This window comes from Rhinichthys klamathensis, unplaced genomic scaffold (assembly GCF_029890125.1).
Source record: "Rhinichthys klamathensis goyatoka isolate OS25496 unplaced genomic scaffold, OSU_Roscu_1.1 h1tg000300l_1, whole genome shotgun sequence".
Taxonomy (NCBI): Eukaryota; Metazoa; Chordata; class Actinopteri; order Cypriniformes; family Leuciscidae; genus Rhinichthys; species Rhinichthys klamathensis.
The window spans coordinates 172,501-190,973 of NW_026606819.1; the positions used below are offsets into that span (position 1 = coordinate 172,501).

At 49.4% G+C, this 18,473-nt stretch overlaps 1 protein-coding gene across 1 annotated transcript in view; it reads left to right on the forward strand.

The window, feature by feature from the left end:
• The window catches only part of LOC130103894 (potassium/sodium hyperpolarization-activated cyclic nucleotide-gated channel 3), a 34,666-nt gene extending 16,598 nt beyond the window's left edge, over positions 1-18,068 (forward strand). The window contains exons 5-9 of the mRNA XM_056270238.1: positions 12,132-12,350; positions 13,911-14,057; positions 14,453-14,693; positions 15,349-15,513; positions 15,963-18,068. Of these exons, the coding sequence (XP_056126213.1) occupies positions 12,132-12,350; positions 13,911-14,057; positions 14,453-14,693; positions 15,349-15,513; positions 15,963-18,040 (2,850 nt within the window). The 3' untranslated portion in view covers positions 18,041-18,068. The remainder of the gene's footprint in view (positions 1-12,131; positions 12,351-13,910; positions 14,058-14,452; positions 14,694-15,348; positions 15,514-15,962) is intronic.
• Positions 18,069-18,473: the final 405 nt, after the last annotated feature.

The following is an 18,473-nucleotide window of genomic DNA, read 5'->3' on the forward strand; positions in this document are numbered from 1 at the left end:
GTGTGTGTGACCTGTGGAGCAGCACGACTGTGTGTGTGTGTGTGTGTGTGTGTGTGTGACCTGTGGAGCAGCACGACTGTGTGTGTGTGTGTGTGTGTGTGTGTGTGTGACCTGTGGAGCAGCACGACTGTGTGTGTGTGTGTGTGTGTGTGTGTGACCTGTGGAGCAGCACGACTGCGTGTGTGTGGATAACAGTGTCGGGCTGATGCATGGAAGTGTAAATATGATGATATTCTCTTTGCTTTGATCTCTGATGTGAAGCCGCAGTGGTCTAGACTCTAGATAGACAGTCAGACACTCGTGTGTGTCACAGCATCACAGCAGACCCGGGTTTCTCAGAAGCAGAAGTCATAGTTGGGTAAACTTTGATGCAAAGGTAATACAATACAAATTATAGTGTTATAAATGTACTTACACCAAAAAAAAAATATATATATATAAAAGCGTTGTTGCAGGACCCTATAGTGCTGACCACAGCGCCGCTCACGCTCCCTCAGAAGTGCTGCTGACTCACTGGAGTTGTGGAGCGCTGCGTTCACGTCTCGTCAGAATTACCATAACTATGAGACGACTAGTCAGAATCCTGAAGTCTGAGCTCTTCACGTCCTTGGGTTTAGCAGTGATTGGTTTCTATGGCAACACTCGCTCTAAGCGCCGGATGGATCCATGCTGACGGCAGCGATGCGTCATCGCTACGGTAACCCAGCGCCTGTACCAGTCCAGCGCATCACATCTGCAGTGTGCACTGGGAATATATTAGGGCCCTATGAAATAGGATTTTATTTTGTCATACATTCCATTGAATTTTTTCATACATTTTAATTTTCTGGATTCCATGTAATGGGTTAATTACATTGTAATAATCAAAAAGTCAGCTTTATTTCTGTAGCTCTTGATACGACAGAGCAGCTTCTCAGAGATAACAGGAAAATAATGCGGTTCGGCTGAAGTCAGTTCAGTTTCGTTGTAAAGATCATCAATTATTAAATTAGTGCATTTTATCTTTAAAGCAGTTCTGGAGAAAACCGTGATGTCATCGGCAGCTCAGTTCTCATTCGACAGCGCCAGTGCGGTCAGATCAACACTACTGACACTCCTCTGGCCAACGAACAATCGGGTCTGGTCTGGATACGGCCGGGTCCGGCTGACTGCATGCACAGCTGATAGAAGACACTGGATGATAGTAATTTCCTACGACTAAATTCTGAACAAAGAGAGATTCTAATTATTGGGCCAAAAACTTCCACACGTAACCCAGAACACTGTCTAACTCTCGATGGCTGCTCTGTCAAGTCCTCGTCGTTGGTTAGGAACCTGTGTGTGTGTGTGTGTGTGTGTGTGTGTGTGTGTGTGTGTGTGTGTGTGTGTGTGTGTGTGACTGATCACTACTACATGCACCTGCTTGTCTTGTCGGAATATTGAGGCAACATTAAAAAAGTCTAATTAAAAACAGCGCACACACACACACACACACACACACACACACACGCTGTGTGATTGAATCGCTGACTCACCCACGGTAGGGTTTTCCACCGCTGTTGCCGTGGTGACGGTTGCTAGGCAGCGGATGCTATATCTGTCTCCATCACAGCAGTCATGAGCACAGCAGAGATAAACACATCACAGCCGTCTCATTCACAGAACACACACACACACACACACACACACACTCGCGTGCCACAGACGGCCATGCGTTCCAGCTCAGTACTGGAGCAGCGCATGGTGTGTGTGTGAGGGCTGGTGTGTGTGTGTGTGAGGGCTGGTGTGTGTGAGGGCTGGTGTGTGTGTGAGGGCTGGTGTGTGTGTGTGTGAGGGCTGGTGTGTGTGAGGGCTGGTGTGTGTGAGGGCTGGTGTGTGTGAGGGCTGGTGTGTGTGAGGGCTGGTGTGTGTGTGAGGGCTGGTGTGTGTGAGGGCTGGTGTGTGTGTGTGTGAGGGCTGGTGTGTGTGAGGGCTGGTGTGTGTGAGGGCTGGTGTGTGTGTGAGGGCTGGTGTGTGTGAGGGCTGGTGTGTGTGTGTGTGAGGGCTGGTGTGTGTGTGAGGGCTGGTGTGTGTGAGGGCTGGTGTGTGTGTGTGTGTGAGGGCTGGTGTGTGTGTGTGTGAGGGCTGGTGTGTGTGTGTGTGAGGGCTGGTGTGTGTGTGAGGGCTGGTGTGTGTGTGAGGGCTGGTGTGTGTGTGAGGGCTGGTGTGTGTGAGGGCTGGTGTGTGTGTGTGTGAGGGCTGGTGTGTGTGTGTGTGAGGGCTGGTGTGTGTGTGTGTGAGGGCTGGTGTGTGTGTGAGGGCTGGTGTGTGTGTGAGGGCTGGTGTGTGTGTGAGGGCTGGTGTGTGTGAGGGCTGGTGTGTGTGTGTGTGTGAGGGCTGGTGTGTGTGTGTGTGAGGGCTGGTGTGTGTGTGTGTGAGGGCTGGTGTGTGTGTGAGGGCTGGTGTGTGTGTGAGGGCTGGTGTGTGTGTGAGGGCTGGTGTGTGTGTGAGGGCTGGTGTGTTTGAGGGCTGGTGTGTGTGTGTGAGGGCTGGTGTGTTTGAGGGCTGGTGTGTGTGTGTGAGGGCTGGTGTGTGTGTGTGTGTGTGTGTGAGGGCTGGAGTGTGTGTGAGGGCTGGTGTGTGTGTGTGTGTGTGTGTGAGGGCTGGTGTGTGTGTGAGGGCTGGTGTGTGTGTGAGGGCTGGTGTGTGTGTGTGTGAGGGCTGGTGTGTGTGAGGGCTGGTGTGTGTGTGAGGGCTGGTGTGTTTGAGGGCTGGTGTGTTTGAGGGCTGGTGTGTGTGTGTGAGGGCTGGTGTGTGTGTGAGGGCTGGTGTGTTTGAGGGCTGGTGTGTTTGAGGGCTGGTGTGTGTGAGGGCTGGTGTGTGTGTGAGGGCTGGTGTGTGTGTGAGGGCTGGTGTGTTTGAGGGCTGGTGTGTGTGTGTGAGGGCTGGTGTGTTTGAGGGCTGGTGTGTGTGTGTGAGGGCTGGTGTGTGTGTGTGTGTGTGTGTGAGGGCTGGAGTGTGTGTGAAGCGATGGCGAACCCCCATGTGACGCGGCGCAGGGAGAATCTCCTTGACAGTGTGGACGGCTCCTCAGGGGAGATCAGGGAGAAGCGGCCGGCGTGACACTGCGCTGTGACCCGTGTGTGACGAACACACACCCGGCGGAGGAGAGGCGCGATAATGACATCATGGAGTTGTGGAGAGCGAGCGCTGTCCGGCGTGAAATCAGCTGAGCTTAGGTGTAACTCCTCGAGTCCCAGATTGAATTATATGTAATCTTTGGGGAATTGCTGCTTTTTGTGTGTGAGTGTGAAAAGGCTGTAGAAGAAGAACACACACACACACACTCGGTGCAACGCAGCGCCAGCCGCGGCCAGCGACGCTAGTGTGTTTTGCTAGTTTCAGCCCGACGCAGTTTTCATTTTCAAGTCCTACGAACGTTGTTTAAATAACAAATGCATTAGCGCTCGTCTGTGTGTCCATGAGCTGGTCTGAGAGTGTGTGTGTGTTCAGGAGCACTGCTGAGCGAGTGTGTGTTCAGGAGCACTGCTGAGAGAGTGTGTGTTCAGGAGCACTGCTGAGAGTGTGTGTGTGTTCAGGAGCACTGCTGAGCGAGTGTGTGTTCAGGAGCACTGCTGAGAGAGTGTGTGTGTTCAGGAGCACTGCTGAGCGAGTGTGTGTGTTCAGGAGCACTGCTGAGCGAGTGTGTGTGTTCAGGAGCACTGCTGAGCGAGTGTGTGTTCAGGAGCACTGCTGAGCGAGTGTGTGTGTTCAGGAGCACTGCTGAGCGAGTGTGTGTTCAGGAGCACTGCTGAGAGAGTGTGTGTTCAGGAGCACTGCTGAGCGAGTGTGTGTGTTCAGGAGCACTGCTGAGCGAGTGTGTGTGTTCAGGAGCACTGCTGAGAGTGTGTGTGTTCAGGAGCACTGCTGAGCGAGTGTGTGTGTTCAGGAGCACTGCTGAGAGTGTGTGTGTTCAGGAGCACTGCTGAGAGTGTGTGTGTTCAGGAGCACTGCTGAGCGAGTGTGTGTGTTCAGGAGCACTGCTGAGAGTGTGTGTGTTCAGGAGCACTGCTGAGAGTGTGTGTGTTCAGGAGCACTGCTGAGAGTGTGTGTGTTCAGGAGCACTGCTGAGAGTGTGTGTGTTCAGGAGCACTGCTGAGCGAGTGTGTGTGTTCAGGAGCACTGCTGAGAGTGTGTGTGTTCAGGAGCACTGCTGAGAGTGTGTGTGTGTTCAGGAGCACTGCTGAGCGAGTGTGTGTTCAGGAGCACTGCTGAGCGAGTGTGTGTTCAGGAGCACTGCTGAGCGAGTGTGTGTGTTCAGGAGCACTGCTGAGCGAGTGTGTGTTCAGGAGCACTGCTGAGAGAGTGTGTGTTCAGGAGCACTGCTGAGCGAGTGTGTGTGTTCAGGAGCACTGCTGAGCGAGTGTGTGTGTTCAGGAGCACTGCTGAGAGAGTGTGTGTTCAGGAGCACTGCTGAGCGAGTGTGTGTGTTCAGGAGCACTGCTGAGCGAGTGTGTGTTCAGGAGCACTGCTGAGAGAGTGTGTGTTCAGGAGCACTGCTGAGCGAGTGTGTGTGTTCAGGAGCACTGCTGAGCGAGTGTGTGTGTTCAGGAGCACTGCTGAGAGAGTGTGTGTTCAGGAGCACTGCTGAGCGAGAGTGTGTGTTCAGGAGCACTGCTGAGCGAGTGTGTGTGTTCAGGAGCACTGCTGAGAGAGTGTGTGTTCAGGAGCACTGCTGAGCGAGTGTGTGTTCAGGAGCACTGCTGAGAGAGTGTGTGTTCAGGAGCACTGCTGAGCGAGTGTGTGTGTTCAGGAGCACTGCTGAGCGAGTGTGTGTGTTCAGGAGCACTGCTGAGAGAGTGTGTGTTCAGGAGCACTGCTGAGCGAGAGTGTGTGTTCAGGAGCACTGCTGAGCGAGTGTGTGTGTTCAGGAGCACTGCTGAGAGAGTGTGTGTTCAGGAGCACTGCTGAGCGAGAGTGTGTGTTCAGGAGCACTGCTGAGCGAGTGTGTGTGTGTTCAGGAGCACTGCTGAGAGTGTGTGTGTTCAGGAGCACTGCTGAGAGTGTGTGTGTTCAGGAGCACTGCTGAGCGAGTGTGTGTTCAGGAGCACTGCTGAGAGAGTGTGTGTTCAGGAGCACTGCTGAGCGAGTGTGTGTGTGTTCAGGAGCACTGCTGAGAGAGTGTGTGTTCAGGAGCACTGCTGAGCGAGTGTGTGTGTGTTCAGGAGCACTGCTGAGAGAGTGTGTGTTCAGGAGCACTGCTGAGCGAGTGTGTGTTCAGGAGCACTGCTGAGCGAGTGTGTGTGTTCAGGAGCACTGCTGAGCGAGTGTGTGTGTTCAGGAGCACTGCTGAGCGAGTGTGTGTGTTCAGGAGCACTGCTGAGCGAGTGTGTGTGTTCAGGAGCACTGCTGAGCGAGTGTGTGTGTTCAGGAGCACTGCTGAGAGAGTGTGTGTTCAGGAGCACTGCTGAGCGAGTGTGTGTGTTCAGGAGCACTGCTGAGAGAGTGTGTGTGTTCAGGAGCACTGCTGAGCGAGTGTGTGTTCAGGAGCACTGCTGAGCGAGTGTGTGTTCAGGAGCACTGCTGAGCGAGTGTGTGTGTTCAGGAGCACTGCTGAGCGAGTGTGTGTGTTCAGGAGCACTGCTGAGAGAGTGTGTGTTCAGGAGCACTGCTGAGAGAGTGTGTGTTCAGGAGCACTGCTGAGCGAGTGTGTGTGTGTTCAGGAGCACTGCTGAGAGTGTGTGTGTTCAGGAGCACTGCTGAGAGTGTGTGTGTTCAGGAGCACTGCTGAGCGAGTGTGTGTTCAGGAGCACTGCTGAGAGAGTGTGTGTTCAGGAGCACTGCTGAGCGAGTGTGTGTGTTCAGGAGCACTGCTGAGAGAGTGTGTGTTCAGGAGCACTGCTGAGCGAGTGTGTGTGTTCAGGAGCACTGCTGAGCGAGTGTGTGTGTTCAGGAGCACTGCTGAGCGAGTGTGTGTGTTCAGGAGCACTGCTGAGCGAGTGTGTGTGTTCAGGAGCACTGCTGAGCGAGTGTGTGTGTTCAGGAGCACTGCTGAGCGAGTGTGTGTGTTCAGGAGCACTGCTGAGCGAGTGTGTGTGTTCAGGAGCACTGCTGAGCGAGTGTGTGTGTGTTCAGGAGCACTGCTGAGAGAGTGTGTGTTCAGGAGCACTGCTGAGCGAGTGTGTGTGTTCAGGAGCACTGCTGAGCGAGTGTGTGTGTTCAGGAGCACTGCTGAGCGAGTGTGTGTGTTCAGGAGCACTGCTGAGCGAGTGTGTGTGTTCAGGAGCACTGCTGAGAGTGTGTGTGTTCAGGAGCACTGCTGAGCGAGTGTGTGTGTTCAGGAGCACTGCTGAGCGAGTGTGTGTGTTCAGGAGCACTGCTGAGAGTGTGTGTGTTCAGGAGCACTGCTGAGAGAGTGTGTGTTCAGGAGCACTGCTGAGCGAGTGTGTGTGTGTTCAGGAGCACTGCTGAGAGAGTGTGTGTTCAGGAGCACTGCTGAGAGAGTGTGTGTGTTCAGGAGCACTGCTGAGAGAGTGTGTGTTCAGGAGCACTGCTGAGCGAGTGTGTGTGTGTTCAGGAGCACTGCTGAGAGAGTGTGTGTTCAGGAGCACTGCTGAGCGAGTGTGTGTGTTCAGGAGCACTGCTGAGCGAGTGTGTGTGTTCAGGAGCACTGCTGAGCGAGTGTGTGTGTGTTCAGGAGCACTGCTGAGAGAGTGTGTGTTCAGGAGCACTGCTGAGCGAGTGTGTGTGTGTTCAGGAGCACTGCTGAGAGAGTGTGTGTTCAGGAGCACTGCTGAGCGAGTGTGTGTGTTCAGGAGCACTGCTGAGAGAGTGTGTGTGTTCAGGAGCACTGCTGAGAGAGTGTGTGTGTTCAGGAGCACTGCTGAGAGTGTGTGTGTTCAGGAGCACTGCTGAGAGTGTGTGTGTTCAGGAGCACTGCTGAGCGAGTGTGTGTGTGTTCAGGAGCACTGCTGAGAGAGTGTGTGTTCAGGAGCACTGCTGAGAGTGTGTGTGTTCAGGAGCACTGCTGAGCGAGTGTGTGTGTTCAGGAGCACTGCTGAGCGAGTGTGTGTGTTCAGGAGCACTGCTGAGAGAGTGTGTGTTCAGGAGCACTGCTGAGAGAGTGTGTGTTCAGGAGCACTGCTGAGAGAGTGTGTGTTCAGGAGCACTGCTGAGCGAGTGTGTGTGTTCAGGAGCACTGCTGAGAGAGTGTGTGTGTTCAGGAGCACTGCTGAGCGAGTGTGTGTGTTCAGGAGCACTGCTGAGAGTGTGTGTGTTCAGGAGCACTGCTGAGCGAGTGTGTGTGTTCAGGAGCACTGCTGAGCGAGTGTGTGTGTTCAGGAGCACTGCTGAGCGAGTGTGTGTGTTCAGGAGCACTGCTGAGAGTGTGTGTGTTCAGGAGCACTGCTGAGAGTGTGTGTGTGTTCAGGAGCACTGCTGAGCGAGTGTGTGTGTTCAGGAGCACTGCTGAGCGAGTGTGTGTGTTCAGGAGCACTGCTGAGAGAGTGTGTGTGTTCAGGAGCACTGCTGAGCGAGTGTGTGTGTTCAGGAGCACTGCTGAGAGTGTGTGTGTTCAGGAGCACTGCTGAGCGAGTGTGTGTGTTCAGGAGCACTGCTGAGCGAGTGTGTGTGTTCAGGAGCACTGCTGAGAGTGTGTGTGTTCAGGAGCACTGCTGAGAGTGTGTGTGTTCAGGAGCACTGCTGAGCGAGTGTGTGTGTTCAGGAGCACTGCTGAGCGAGTGTGTGTGTTCAGGAGCACTGCTGAGAGAGTGTGTGTTCAGGAGCACTGCTGAGAGTGTGTGTGTTCAGGAGCACTGCTGAGCGAGTGTGTGTGTTCAGGAGCACTGCTGAGAGTGTGTGTGTTCAGGAGCACTGCTGAGCGAGTGTGTGTGTTCAGGAGCACTGCTGAGCGAGTGTGTGTGTTCAGGAGCACTGCTGAGCGAGTGTGTGTGTTCAGGAGCACTGCTGAGAGTGTGTGTGTTCAGGAGCACTGCTGAGAGTGTGTGTGTGTTCAGGAGCACTGCTGAGCGAGTGTGTGTGTTCAGGAGCACTGCTGAGCGAGTGTGTGTGTTCAGGAGCACTGCTGAGAGAGTGTGTGTGTTCAGGAGCACTGCTGAGCGAGTGTGTGTGTTCAGGAGCACTGCTGAGAGTGTGTGTGTTCAGGAGCACTGCTGAGCGAGTGTGTGTGTTCAGGAGCACTGCTGAGCGAGTGTGTGTGTTCAGGAGCACTGCTGAGAGTGTGTGTGTTCAGGAGCACTGCTGAGAGAGTGTGTGTTCAGGAGCACTGCTGAGCGAGTGTGTGTGTTCAGGAGCACTGCTGAGCGAGTGTGTGTGTTCAGGAGCACTGCTGAGCGAGTGTGTGTGTTCAGGAGCACTGCTGAGAGAGTGTGTGTTCAGGAGCACTGCTGAGCGAGTGTGTGTGTTCAGGAGCACTGCTGAGAGTGTGTGTGTTCAGGAGCACTGCTGAGAGTGTGTGTGTGTTCAGGAGCACTGCTGAGCGAGTGTGTGTGTTCAGGAGCACTGCTGAGAGAGTGTGTGTTCAGGAGCACTGCTGAGAGTGTGTGTGTTCAGGAGCACTGCTGAGAGAGTGTGTGTTCAGGAGCACTGCTGAGAGTGTGTGTGTTCAGGAGCACTGCTGAGCGAGTGTGTGTGTTCAGGAGCACTGCTGAGAGTGTGTGTGTTCAGGAGCACTGCTGAGAGTGTGTGTGTTCAGGAGCACTGCTGAGAGTGTGTGTGTTCAGGAGCACTGCTGAGCGAGAGTGTGTGTTCAGGAGCACTGCTGAGCGAGTGTGTGTGTTCAGGAGCACTGCTGAGAGAGTGTGTGTTCAGGAGCACTGCTGAGAGTGTGTGTGTTCAGGAGCACTGCTGAGAGAGTGTGTGTTCAGGAGCACTGCTGAGAGTGTGTGTGTTCAGGAGCACTGCTGAGAGAGTGTGTGTTCAGGAGCACTGCTGAGAGTGTGTGTGTTCAGGAGCACTGCTGAGAGTGTGTGTGTTCAGGAGCACTGCTGAGAGAGTGTGTGTTCAGGAGCACTGCTGAGAGTGTGTGTGTTCAGGAGCACTGCTGAGAGAGTGTGTGTTCAGGAGCACTGCTGAGAGTGTGTGTGTTCAGGAGCACTGCTGAGCGAGTGTGTGTGTTCAGGAGCACTGCTGAGCGAGTGTGTGTGTTCAGGAGCACTGCTGAGAGAGTGTGTGTTCAGGAGCACTGCTGAGAGAGTGTGTGTGTTCAGGAGCACTGCTGAGAGTGTGTGTGTTCAGGAGCACTGCTGAGAGTGTGTGTGTGTTCAGGAGCACTGCTGAGCGAGTGTGTGTGTTCAGGAGCACTGCTGAGCGAGTGTGTGTGTTCAGGAGCACTGCTGAGAGTGTGTGTGTGTTCAGGAGCACTGCTGAGCGAGTGTGTGTGTTCAGGAGCACTGCTGAGAGTGTGTGTGTGTTCAGGAGCACTGCTGAGAGTGTGTGTGTTCAGGAGCACTGCTGAGCGAGTGTGTGTGTTCAGGAGCACTGCTGAGAGTGTGTGTGTTCAGGAGCACTGCTGAGCGAGTGTGTGTGTTCAGGAGCACTGCTGAGAGTGTGTGTGTTCAGGAGCACTGCTGAGCGAGTGTGTGTGTTCAGGAGCACTGCTGAGCGAGTGTGTGTGTTCAGGAGCACTGCTGCTTTGAGGAACTGAAACACACTGAGCCGTCGACCAACGGAGACCTCTGAAGGCAATGGAGCAGTGTTTTATTTTTTGTTATTTAAAGAGTGCGTTAGTAATGTGCCTATAGGCGGGTCCACAACACACACACTCTGCTTATTACACACACACACACACACACACTCTGCTTACACACACACACACACACACACACACACTCTGCTTATTACACACACTCTGCTTATTACTATTACTTATTGTGTGTATTGTATCAAATTATTTAAAAGCATCTCTATTTTGTTCTGGTGTCAGAAAATGGTCAAGGCAATGACAATGTTATTGGGATTAATTCACGTTCGGGACGATTTTAATCCTTGTGAAAAAGTAGCCTATAAAAACGTGAATTAATCCCAATAACATTGTCATTGCCTTGACCATTTTCTGACACCAGAACAAAATAGAGATGCTTTTAAATAATTTGATAAAAGAAAGCTTTTTAATAATTCAATAAAAGAATGCCAACTTTAACGGTAAAATCACTTAGCACAGACTGTATCACTATTTTCAAATTTACAAAGACTATTTACAAATAAAACCCAAGAAAAAACTATTTACAAATAAAAACAAAGAAAAAAATATATTTACAAATAAAAATCAAGAATCTATATAGGCCATTGCTTGTCGCACTTAAACTATTATTCAACACACACACAGTGTGCAGTTGCAAAGAAGAATAGATGCGTGACATTATATTCATAATAAGAAAACAATTTATTTCCTTGCAGCGAGAGTGTCAGGCAACGCGTTATACTCGCACTATCAGCCGCGACTGACTGGATGAGCGTCGAGCAAGCGTCTGTAAGCTGCCAGTCGGATCACGGCCATTTGACTGGTTATATTGGGATAACAGTTCACAAAACAACAATCATACTAAAGAACAATATTCATATCAACAGATTCATAATAAATGAGCTAGAAAGGGAGGAACACAAAACACAAAAACTGTCCAAAATCGATGGTTTCTGAAACTTGCCAAATAGACTACTATAGCCAGCCACTGTCAGCCACTGCACCTGCCAGTGTCAGACTGGCAACTGTCAGTGGCAGACTGGCAGCTGCCACTGGCAAACTGGCAGCTGCCAGCCAGCCACTGACAGGTCACGTGACCTGCCAGTGGCGGCTCCTGCCAGCCAGTTGAAGATTGAACCCCCACTCGTATATAAGCTATGATTAGTTGCATAGGCAGTGCAGCCAGAAGAAGCCAGAAATGTTTTGTGGCCCATAGTGTGTTAAGAGAAGAGAAGGTTAACCAGTCAGATCTCACCCTTTGGATTTTTTTTATTTCTAAACATTTTGTTCTTAACAAGTTACATGCCATAAGTTGGTCAGTTGCTTCACATTTACACTAAAGATTTTGAGCATTTTAATGTTTTGGAAGTTTGGAAGTTAGTTTATTTGCATTTAGCTACACTGATGTTTTGCACTAAATAGGAGTGTGTCAATTTTAGTGAGTTATATCATTTTCTATATTTGGTCTTATGTCTTGGTATGTTCCAGCTACAAGGCAAAATAAAGAAATTAACTAAAGGTAAAGCATTCTTGGTGTTTTTGTCATGTTGCAATAGCCTGTTTATACTGATTATATACCAAAATCAAAGCTGATACTGTATGCTAATAGATAAAGGAGTCATAATAACATACCGTACCACTTTATTTTGATAGTCCACTTTATACATTCTACTAACTATAAGTAACTTTGCAGCTGCATGTCAACTAAATCTCATTAGAGTATAAGTAGGCTTAATATCTGCTAATTATATATTATAATTTCTAATTTTGTTGGTTCCCCAACAGATATTCTACTGACTATAAGTAACTTGGCAACTACAAGTCAACTTGTTCTCCAAACCCGAACCCACATCATAACCTGACAGTCTACTAATACTCTAATGAGAGTCAGTTAGTTGACATGTAGTTGAAAATGTACATGGTTAGTTGAATGTCTAAAGTGGACAATCGAAATAAAGTGTAACCTAACATATTACATGCTTTGAATTCCTTATATAAAGTTATGCAGTGTTCTAAGCAACCTGGATGGGTCGCTGTACGTGATGCAACACTTATAACCACAAGAGACTTGAGACTTGACTTGGACTCTAGCTCAGAGACTTGTGAGCATCTCTGTTACACACACACACACACACTCTGCTTATTACACACACTCTGCTTATTACTATTACTTATTGTGTGTGTGTCTGTGTGACGCGAGTGTGAGCGCAGTGTGTGTGTGTGACGCGAGTGTGAGCGCAGTGTGTGTGTGTGACACGAGTGTGAGCGCAGTGTGTGTGTGTGTGTGTGTGTGACGCGAGTGTGAGCGCAGTGTGTGTGTGTGACACGAGTGTGAGCGCAGTGTGTGTGTGTGTGTGTGACGCGAGTGTGAGCACAGTGTGTGTGTGTGACACGAGTGTGAGCGTAGTGTGTGTGTGTGTGTGTGTGTGTGTGTGTGACACGAGTGTGAGCGCAGGTCTGCTCTGTGTTTCAGAACGACACGTGGGGCATCCAGTACTCGTACGCGCTCTTCAAGGCCATGAGTCACATGCTGTGCATCGGCTACGGCGCCCAGGCTCCCGAGGGCATGACGGACGTCTGGCTCACCATGCTCAGCATGATCGTGGGCGCCACGTGTTACGCCATGTTCATCGGCCACGCCACGGCGCTCATCCAGTCCCTGGACTCGTCCCGCAGGCAGTACCAGGAGAAGGTAAAGCGCTGAGCGGGCCTCGTGCTGCTCTTCATCCTCAGCTGCAGTTAGGTCATTAGAAATCTGTGCTGGCGAGAGTATGAAACGGTGTCAGTCGCCAGTTGGCCGGGAACATTTGTAAGAATTCTAACAATGCAAAATTGTGAGAACATGTGAACAGACACGAAAGACGCTCGGGACCGTTGATGAGCCAGCGCTGCATCGTCACGAAAGTTTAAGCCTTGACAGTTTAAATATTAAGAAGACGCCAAAGGGAACTCGATTCGTTACTCGCAGAATTGAGTTCGGAGAAACCCGGAATCCGTGTCTCAGACGCTAATACTGACTCGAGCGCTAGCTCACGTCTTCTTGCGCTTGAACAGAATTGTCAAAATGCCTATCTTGGCAAGTATCCTTATAAACATAGTCAGTTGTGTCTTACCTGAACTTAAACAGCTGAGGAATAAAACACACGTGTATCAGTATATCGGATCTGTGCATTAGCTCTTAAAGTGACAGCAGCCTAATACACTCTAAAGAACACTGGGTTAAAAACAACCCAATTTGGGTTCTTTACAACCCAAGGGCTGGGTAAATATAGGACAGAACACATGTTAGGTTAATTTTACTCAGCAAATTGGGTTGTTTATTTAACCCAGCATACTGTGTTGATTCATTTTTACTATAGTATTAGCTTTTTTATTTTTATTTTACTTAAGACATGAATTAATGTTTACGGGTTAACTTGAATCCTCTAAACTTTTTTTTTTAAATACTCCACACAACCACTCGTTTGCATGATTATTACTTTATTTTTGATCATATTTTACAGTATAACATTTTTTATAAAATTTTAAATACATATCGCCAACATTTTAAGCTTGTTTAACAAATATTAGAAGTATAAATGAAACATTTTGAAGTAATATATCTGTAAATTGGCTGTAAATAAATATCTGACCCAGGATCTGGATTACACAAGAACTACACTCTTAAAAATGCTGGGTTGTTTCAACCCAAATATGGGTCAAATATGGACAAATCCAGCCCTTGGGTTGACATTTTTTATTAAATTTTTAACCCAACATTTGGGTCTGTCCATATTTGACCCAAAATTGGGTTAAAACAACCAACCATTTTCAGAGTGCACCCAAACACTGAAAAGATGACCCAAAAAACTGACTCAAAAGACCCAACCCAGGATTTAAGAAGAAAAAAAAGATTTTTTAGAGTGTAAACCTGCTGCCGTCGGTGTTTTTAATGTTAATCAAACAACAAAAGACAGAGAACAATCACTCACTGTCACTGCTCTTGACTGAATAACTTTTGTAACTTTAATAAGGAGTAATCTATGTTTCATGGCTGGTAAAAAATATGTATGTCCAGTAAATCTTCTCCAGTTACCGGTCAATGGCTGGTGTGGCAAAAAGTTAGTTTTATAAAGCAAATACTTAAAAATCTAATTACTTAGATGATGTGCCAATTAATTAACTGCACATCAAATTTGGCTGAGAAATGACCATTGCGCGAGTGGCCCGGTTCCACGAGCCGACTCACCGAGCGCTCCTGTCTGTCGTCCAGTATAAGCAGGTGGAGCAGTACATGTCTTTCCATAAGCTTCCATCAGATGTCAGGCAGAAAATCCACGAGTATTATGAACATCGGTACCAGGGCAAGATGTTTGATGAGGACAACATTCTGGGAGAGCTGAGCGACCCCTTAAAGGAGGTTCGTCATCGCTAAACTCATGCCTGCCTAAAGTTTACTTTTCAGTTTCTGCTGTTTTTCTTTTTTTATTTTATACGTGTGCAATATGATTCCACAGTGTGTAAAAATAAGGAAGGCAGTGCTGAATAAATAGAAGCAAATAAACCAGAAGTGATATGTAACAGTTTTGAAGTGTAATAAACACCTATACTGAATATAGAGTCACAGTAAATGTACATTTTTCAATATTTTCAAGATGCAGTTGTGCAGACTTCACAGAACTATTTTAGTTTATATTCAAACACCAGCATTATTGTGCTAGTTACTCCTGGTATGTACATGTGAGTTTATGTTGTTGCATTTTACAAGCTTTAAGCATCTAAATAATGTGTACTTGTGCACTGTGACCTCAACAGGAAATTGTTAGCTTCAACTGCCGTAGCTTGGTGGCTAACATGCCTCTCTTCGCTAACGCTGACCCAAACTTCGTGACGGCAGTGCTCACAAAGCTGAAGTTTGAGGTCTTCCAGCCCAATGACTTCATCATTCGGGAGGGAACCGTTGGCCGTAAAATGTATTTCATCCAGCACGGACGGGTCAGCGTACTAACCCGTGGGAACAGGGAGACCAAGCTTAGTGACGGGTCGTACTTTGGAGGTGAGGTTACAGCGGATTGGTTGATGTTTGTACTGAGCTTTCCCAACTAACAAAAATATGTTCCGAGAACATTTTTCAAATTTTTCTCTGAACGTTTAATAAATCCAATTTTTTAAGTGTTTTTAAAAAACACTTTTTCTTGATTGTGTAAAGGTTAAGGGAAAATTCTTCAAACATTATGGAAACGTTACTTTTGAATGTTCTGTGAACGTTCTGAAACAAGTAGTAACATTTAAAATATGGTGAACAACAAAAATGTTGCAGAAAAAATCAGTCTCATAGATGAAGTATAAATAATGTTTTTGTGCTACCGTTTTGAGAAGATTATTAAAGGCCAGACTCTGAATGAACATACGGTTAACATTACTGGAAGAATGTTTGTTCATAACTTTGAGAAACTTGACAGAACGTTAGCTAAAGATCAGAGAACGTTCCCGGTTAGCGTTAAGCAGTACCAGGTCTTAAATGTTTATTGGATTGATCTTGGGTCCGTTTCCCAAAAGCATTGTTAGCCAACAATGGTTGCAAAATCTGTTGAATTGTGTTGGTAACGACGTAACCATGTTTGGCTTCAGGAAAGGCACCCGTGGTCGAGTGGTTCAGTTGTCCTATAGATCGCGTTCTAACCTCGCTGTGGTCTTGCTCCATCACTCAGAGATCTGTCTGTTGACACGTGGCAGGAGGACAGCTAGTGTTCGAGCGGATACGTACTGTCGACTTTACTCCCTCAGTGTGGGCAGTTTCAACGAGGTTCTGGAAGAGCATCCCATGATGAGACGGGCCTTCGAGACGGTGGCAGCGGACAGACTTGATCGCATCGGTAAAACCTTCCTGCTGCTTTTGCCCCTTTATAAACCCGAAACTCATCTCTGCAACTTTAAATAAATCTCTTCTTCTTTGCTTTCACTATTTCTTAAATCCCTCCCTGTTGTTGTCTGTAGTGTTCTAGACCCTTCTTTTTTAACCTTTCTGTTGTTGCCGTTTTTCGTGTTGTTGCCCCTTAAATGTGAAACTGATTTTGTAGTTGAAGAAAGATTAATTGAGGCTTTGGCTTACTAAATTTACAAAAAAGTGAAAGTAACAAAAATGAAAGAATAACACTATAAAATGAGTCAATACGGACATGAGTGAGTAAATGAGAGAAAATATGATTGACCGAAAAATTAAGTATTTAATTATTGGGGAACAGTGTTTTACAACTATTTTAATAACCATATTCAATTATTTTCTTTCTGTCCTAACCCTATTCTGAATTCCCTTTTCTCACAGGTAAGAAGAACTCGATTTTGTTGCGCAAGACCTCACAGGGAGGATCTGTTGCGGGCAGCAGTTTGGGACGGGGCGGAGGGAGCCGCGGTGGAGGAGCAGGAGGCGCCGGTCTGGGATCTTGTGATAGTGTTCTGGTCCAGCAGATTGTGAAGCACGACAGTATGCCCACCATGCAGGACATCACGGCTGCGAGCAACCGAAGCAGCACCGGAGGCACAGTCTCACCCCGACCTCATCCGCTGATCTGGGCACCGCTGGTCCACGCTCCCCTCCAGACGGCGGCTGCCACCACCAACGTGGCCATTGCCTTGATGCATCAGCAACAGCAGCAGCAACAGCTGCAACAACAGCTTCAACAACAACATGCCCTCGGAGCCGCCATCTTTCTTCCCATCTCGCCGTCGCCCTCGTCATGCCCTCTTTCCCCTCCCCGTCCACCCATTCTACTCCCTCGGCAGTCGCTCAGCTCCCTCATCGGTGTGATGGGGGCACTGCCCCCGCGTGGAGTCCCGTCCTCTATGGCACCTTCACCCTCGCCCTCCACTATGGGACCGACCGCTGTGGCTCCTTCAGCAGGTGGAGTTGGAAAAACTCCCACATCTGCGTCGTCAGTGTCCGCTCCCCTACAGGCTAGCAGACCTCTTCATTACAGCCTCCGGCTCCACACAGAGCCCACAACGCAATCTGTGCATAAAGTGCCGCCTCCCTCAGTGGTCGCAGCGCCCTCTATCGAAGGACGTAGCGCCGGATCCGGGCCACAGGGGGCTAAAGAGGCTTTACTACGCCATGTTGGAGGAGGGAGCACCCAAGGGCTCCCAATGATCGGTCGGCTCACCCAAGAGGCAAGACTGCTCTCCGCCTCCCAGCCGACTCTTCCCCACCGCAGCTGGGTGGGCGTTCAGCCTCTCCCACCTCTCCATCGTAAAGCATCCGGAGGAAACCTCCTGCCGGCACCCTTCCTTTTATCTTCAGGACTCGCTAGAGGAGGGAGCGCAGGTGTTTTGAGCTCAAATGCGCCACAGCACGGTGCCACACAGATGCCTACACACACACCCCTACTCTTGCCCTCTCAGCTGACACACACACCTCCACTCACACCAGGATCTGCTCCGCCACCCCTCGCCCCCTCCCCAAAGCAAATCCCTCTTTGCTCCACCAACCCTCCTTTATCTCTCATGGCCGCATATTCTGGTCTAGGTGTTCCCCAAACCCAGCGAGTCAAACCCGGCACTGCAATACCGACTTCTCCTTCAACCTCTCCTCCTCCTTGCCTACGCCCTGCTTCTCCCTCTCTATCCATCTCCACCTCTCCAACTTCATCTTCCAGCACCTCTTTGGCTCAGACTTCCCGTGTCAAACCCCCTCCACCACCGTTATCCTGCACAACCAACTCAACACCCACCGTCACTCCTTGTCAAACCCCCACCCCAACTCGAACCCCAACCCCTATTCAAACCCCTATTCAGACCCCCACCCAATCTAGAACACCAGTGGCCATCCAATCCCAATCCCAGAGTCGGTGTCCAACTCCCATCCATATCCTAGCCGCGGCACAATCTCCAACCTCAACCTGCATTCAGTGTCCGCTTCCCACCCAGACTCCAGGCAAACCTCTGGGTTCCACCCTGAGCCAAAGCACTTGTGTCCAGATGCCAGCCGCTGTCCCGGTCCTCGGTCCTCCTCCGGCACGTTCTCCGATCTCTACTCAAACCCCAACTCCCATACACACTCCGAGCTCGTCTTGGACCCTGGGCTCTCCAGTCAACAGCCCAGCCCAAAGCAGACCCTCAACGCCGGTTCTGGCCCAATCACACACACCATCACCTTCTCCTGCATCCACTCCATCTCCTGCTACTTCACAGTTTCCACAGAAGCCGGCTGTTTCCCAGACTCAGACCTTAAGCGCTCTGTCCACTCCTACCTTAAGTCCATCTCCCATTCCTGCCCCCTCATCTACAGCCCTCCAGTCCATCTCCACCGCCTCCGCTTCACCAAAAGAGGCAAAGAAAGAGCAGGACTTGCCTCAGACACAGAGAGATTCAGAGACAAAGAGACTAAAGCATCCTGCTAACATATGAGGAGGGAGATGGACGCGGGCGGGAGGCTCATGTTTTGTCCGTGGTGAGTTCGGGAGATGAGATATGTCTGCATTGTCTGCATTCGACCCTCCCAGTTTTGGTCAGTCTTGACCATCGGGAGGTTTAACCCCGCGACTTTACATCTATCCCCATCTTTACAACTGATCATGGTAAAAGAAAAAACAGAGAAGAAAATGTTTGACTCAAAAAGGAGCAGAAAATGTTTGACTCAAGAACTATTGTGTTTGTGTCATCTGGGAATGTCAAGTAGAATATTTTTGTAGCCCTGCTGAGAAATGTCAACGGTCTGACTGGTGGACCAACGTAGTCGTGTTGATCACCAGCAAAACATGCTATAGAACCATGATCTTCTACAGAGCCCCTAAAAATATGTTTGAAATTCACAGAAAATAAACGCTAAACAGATATTTTT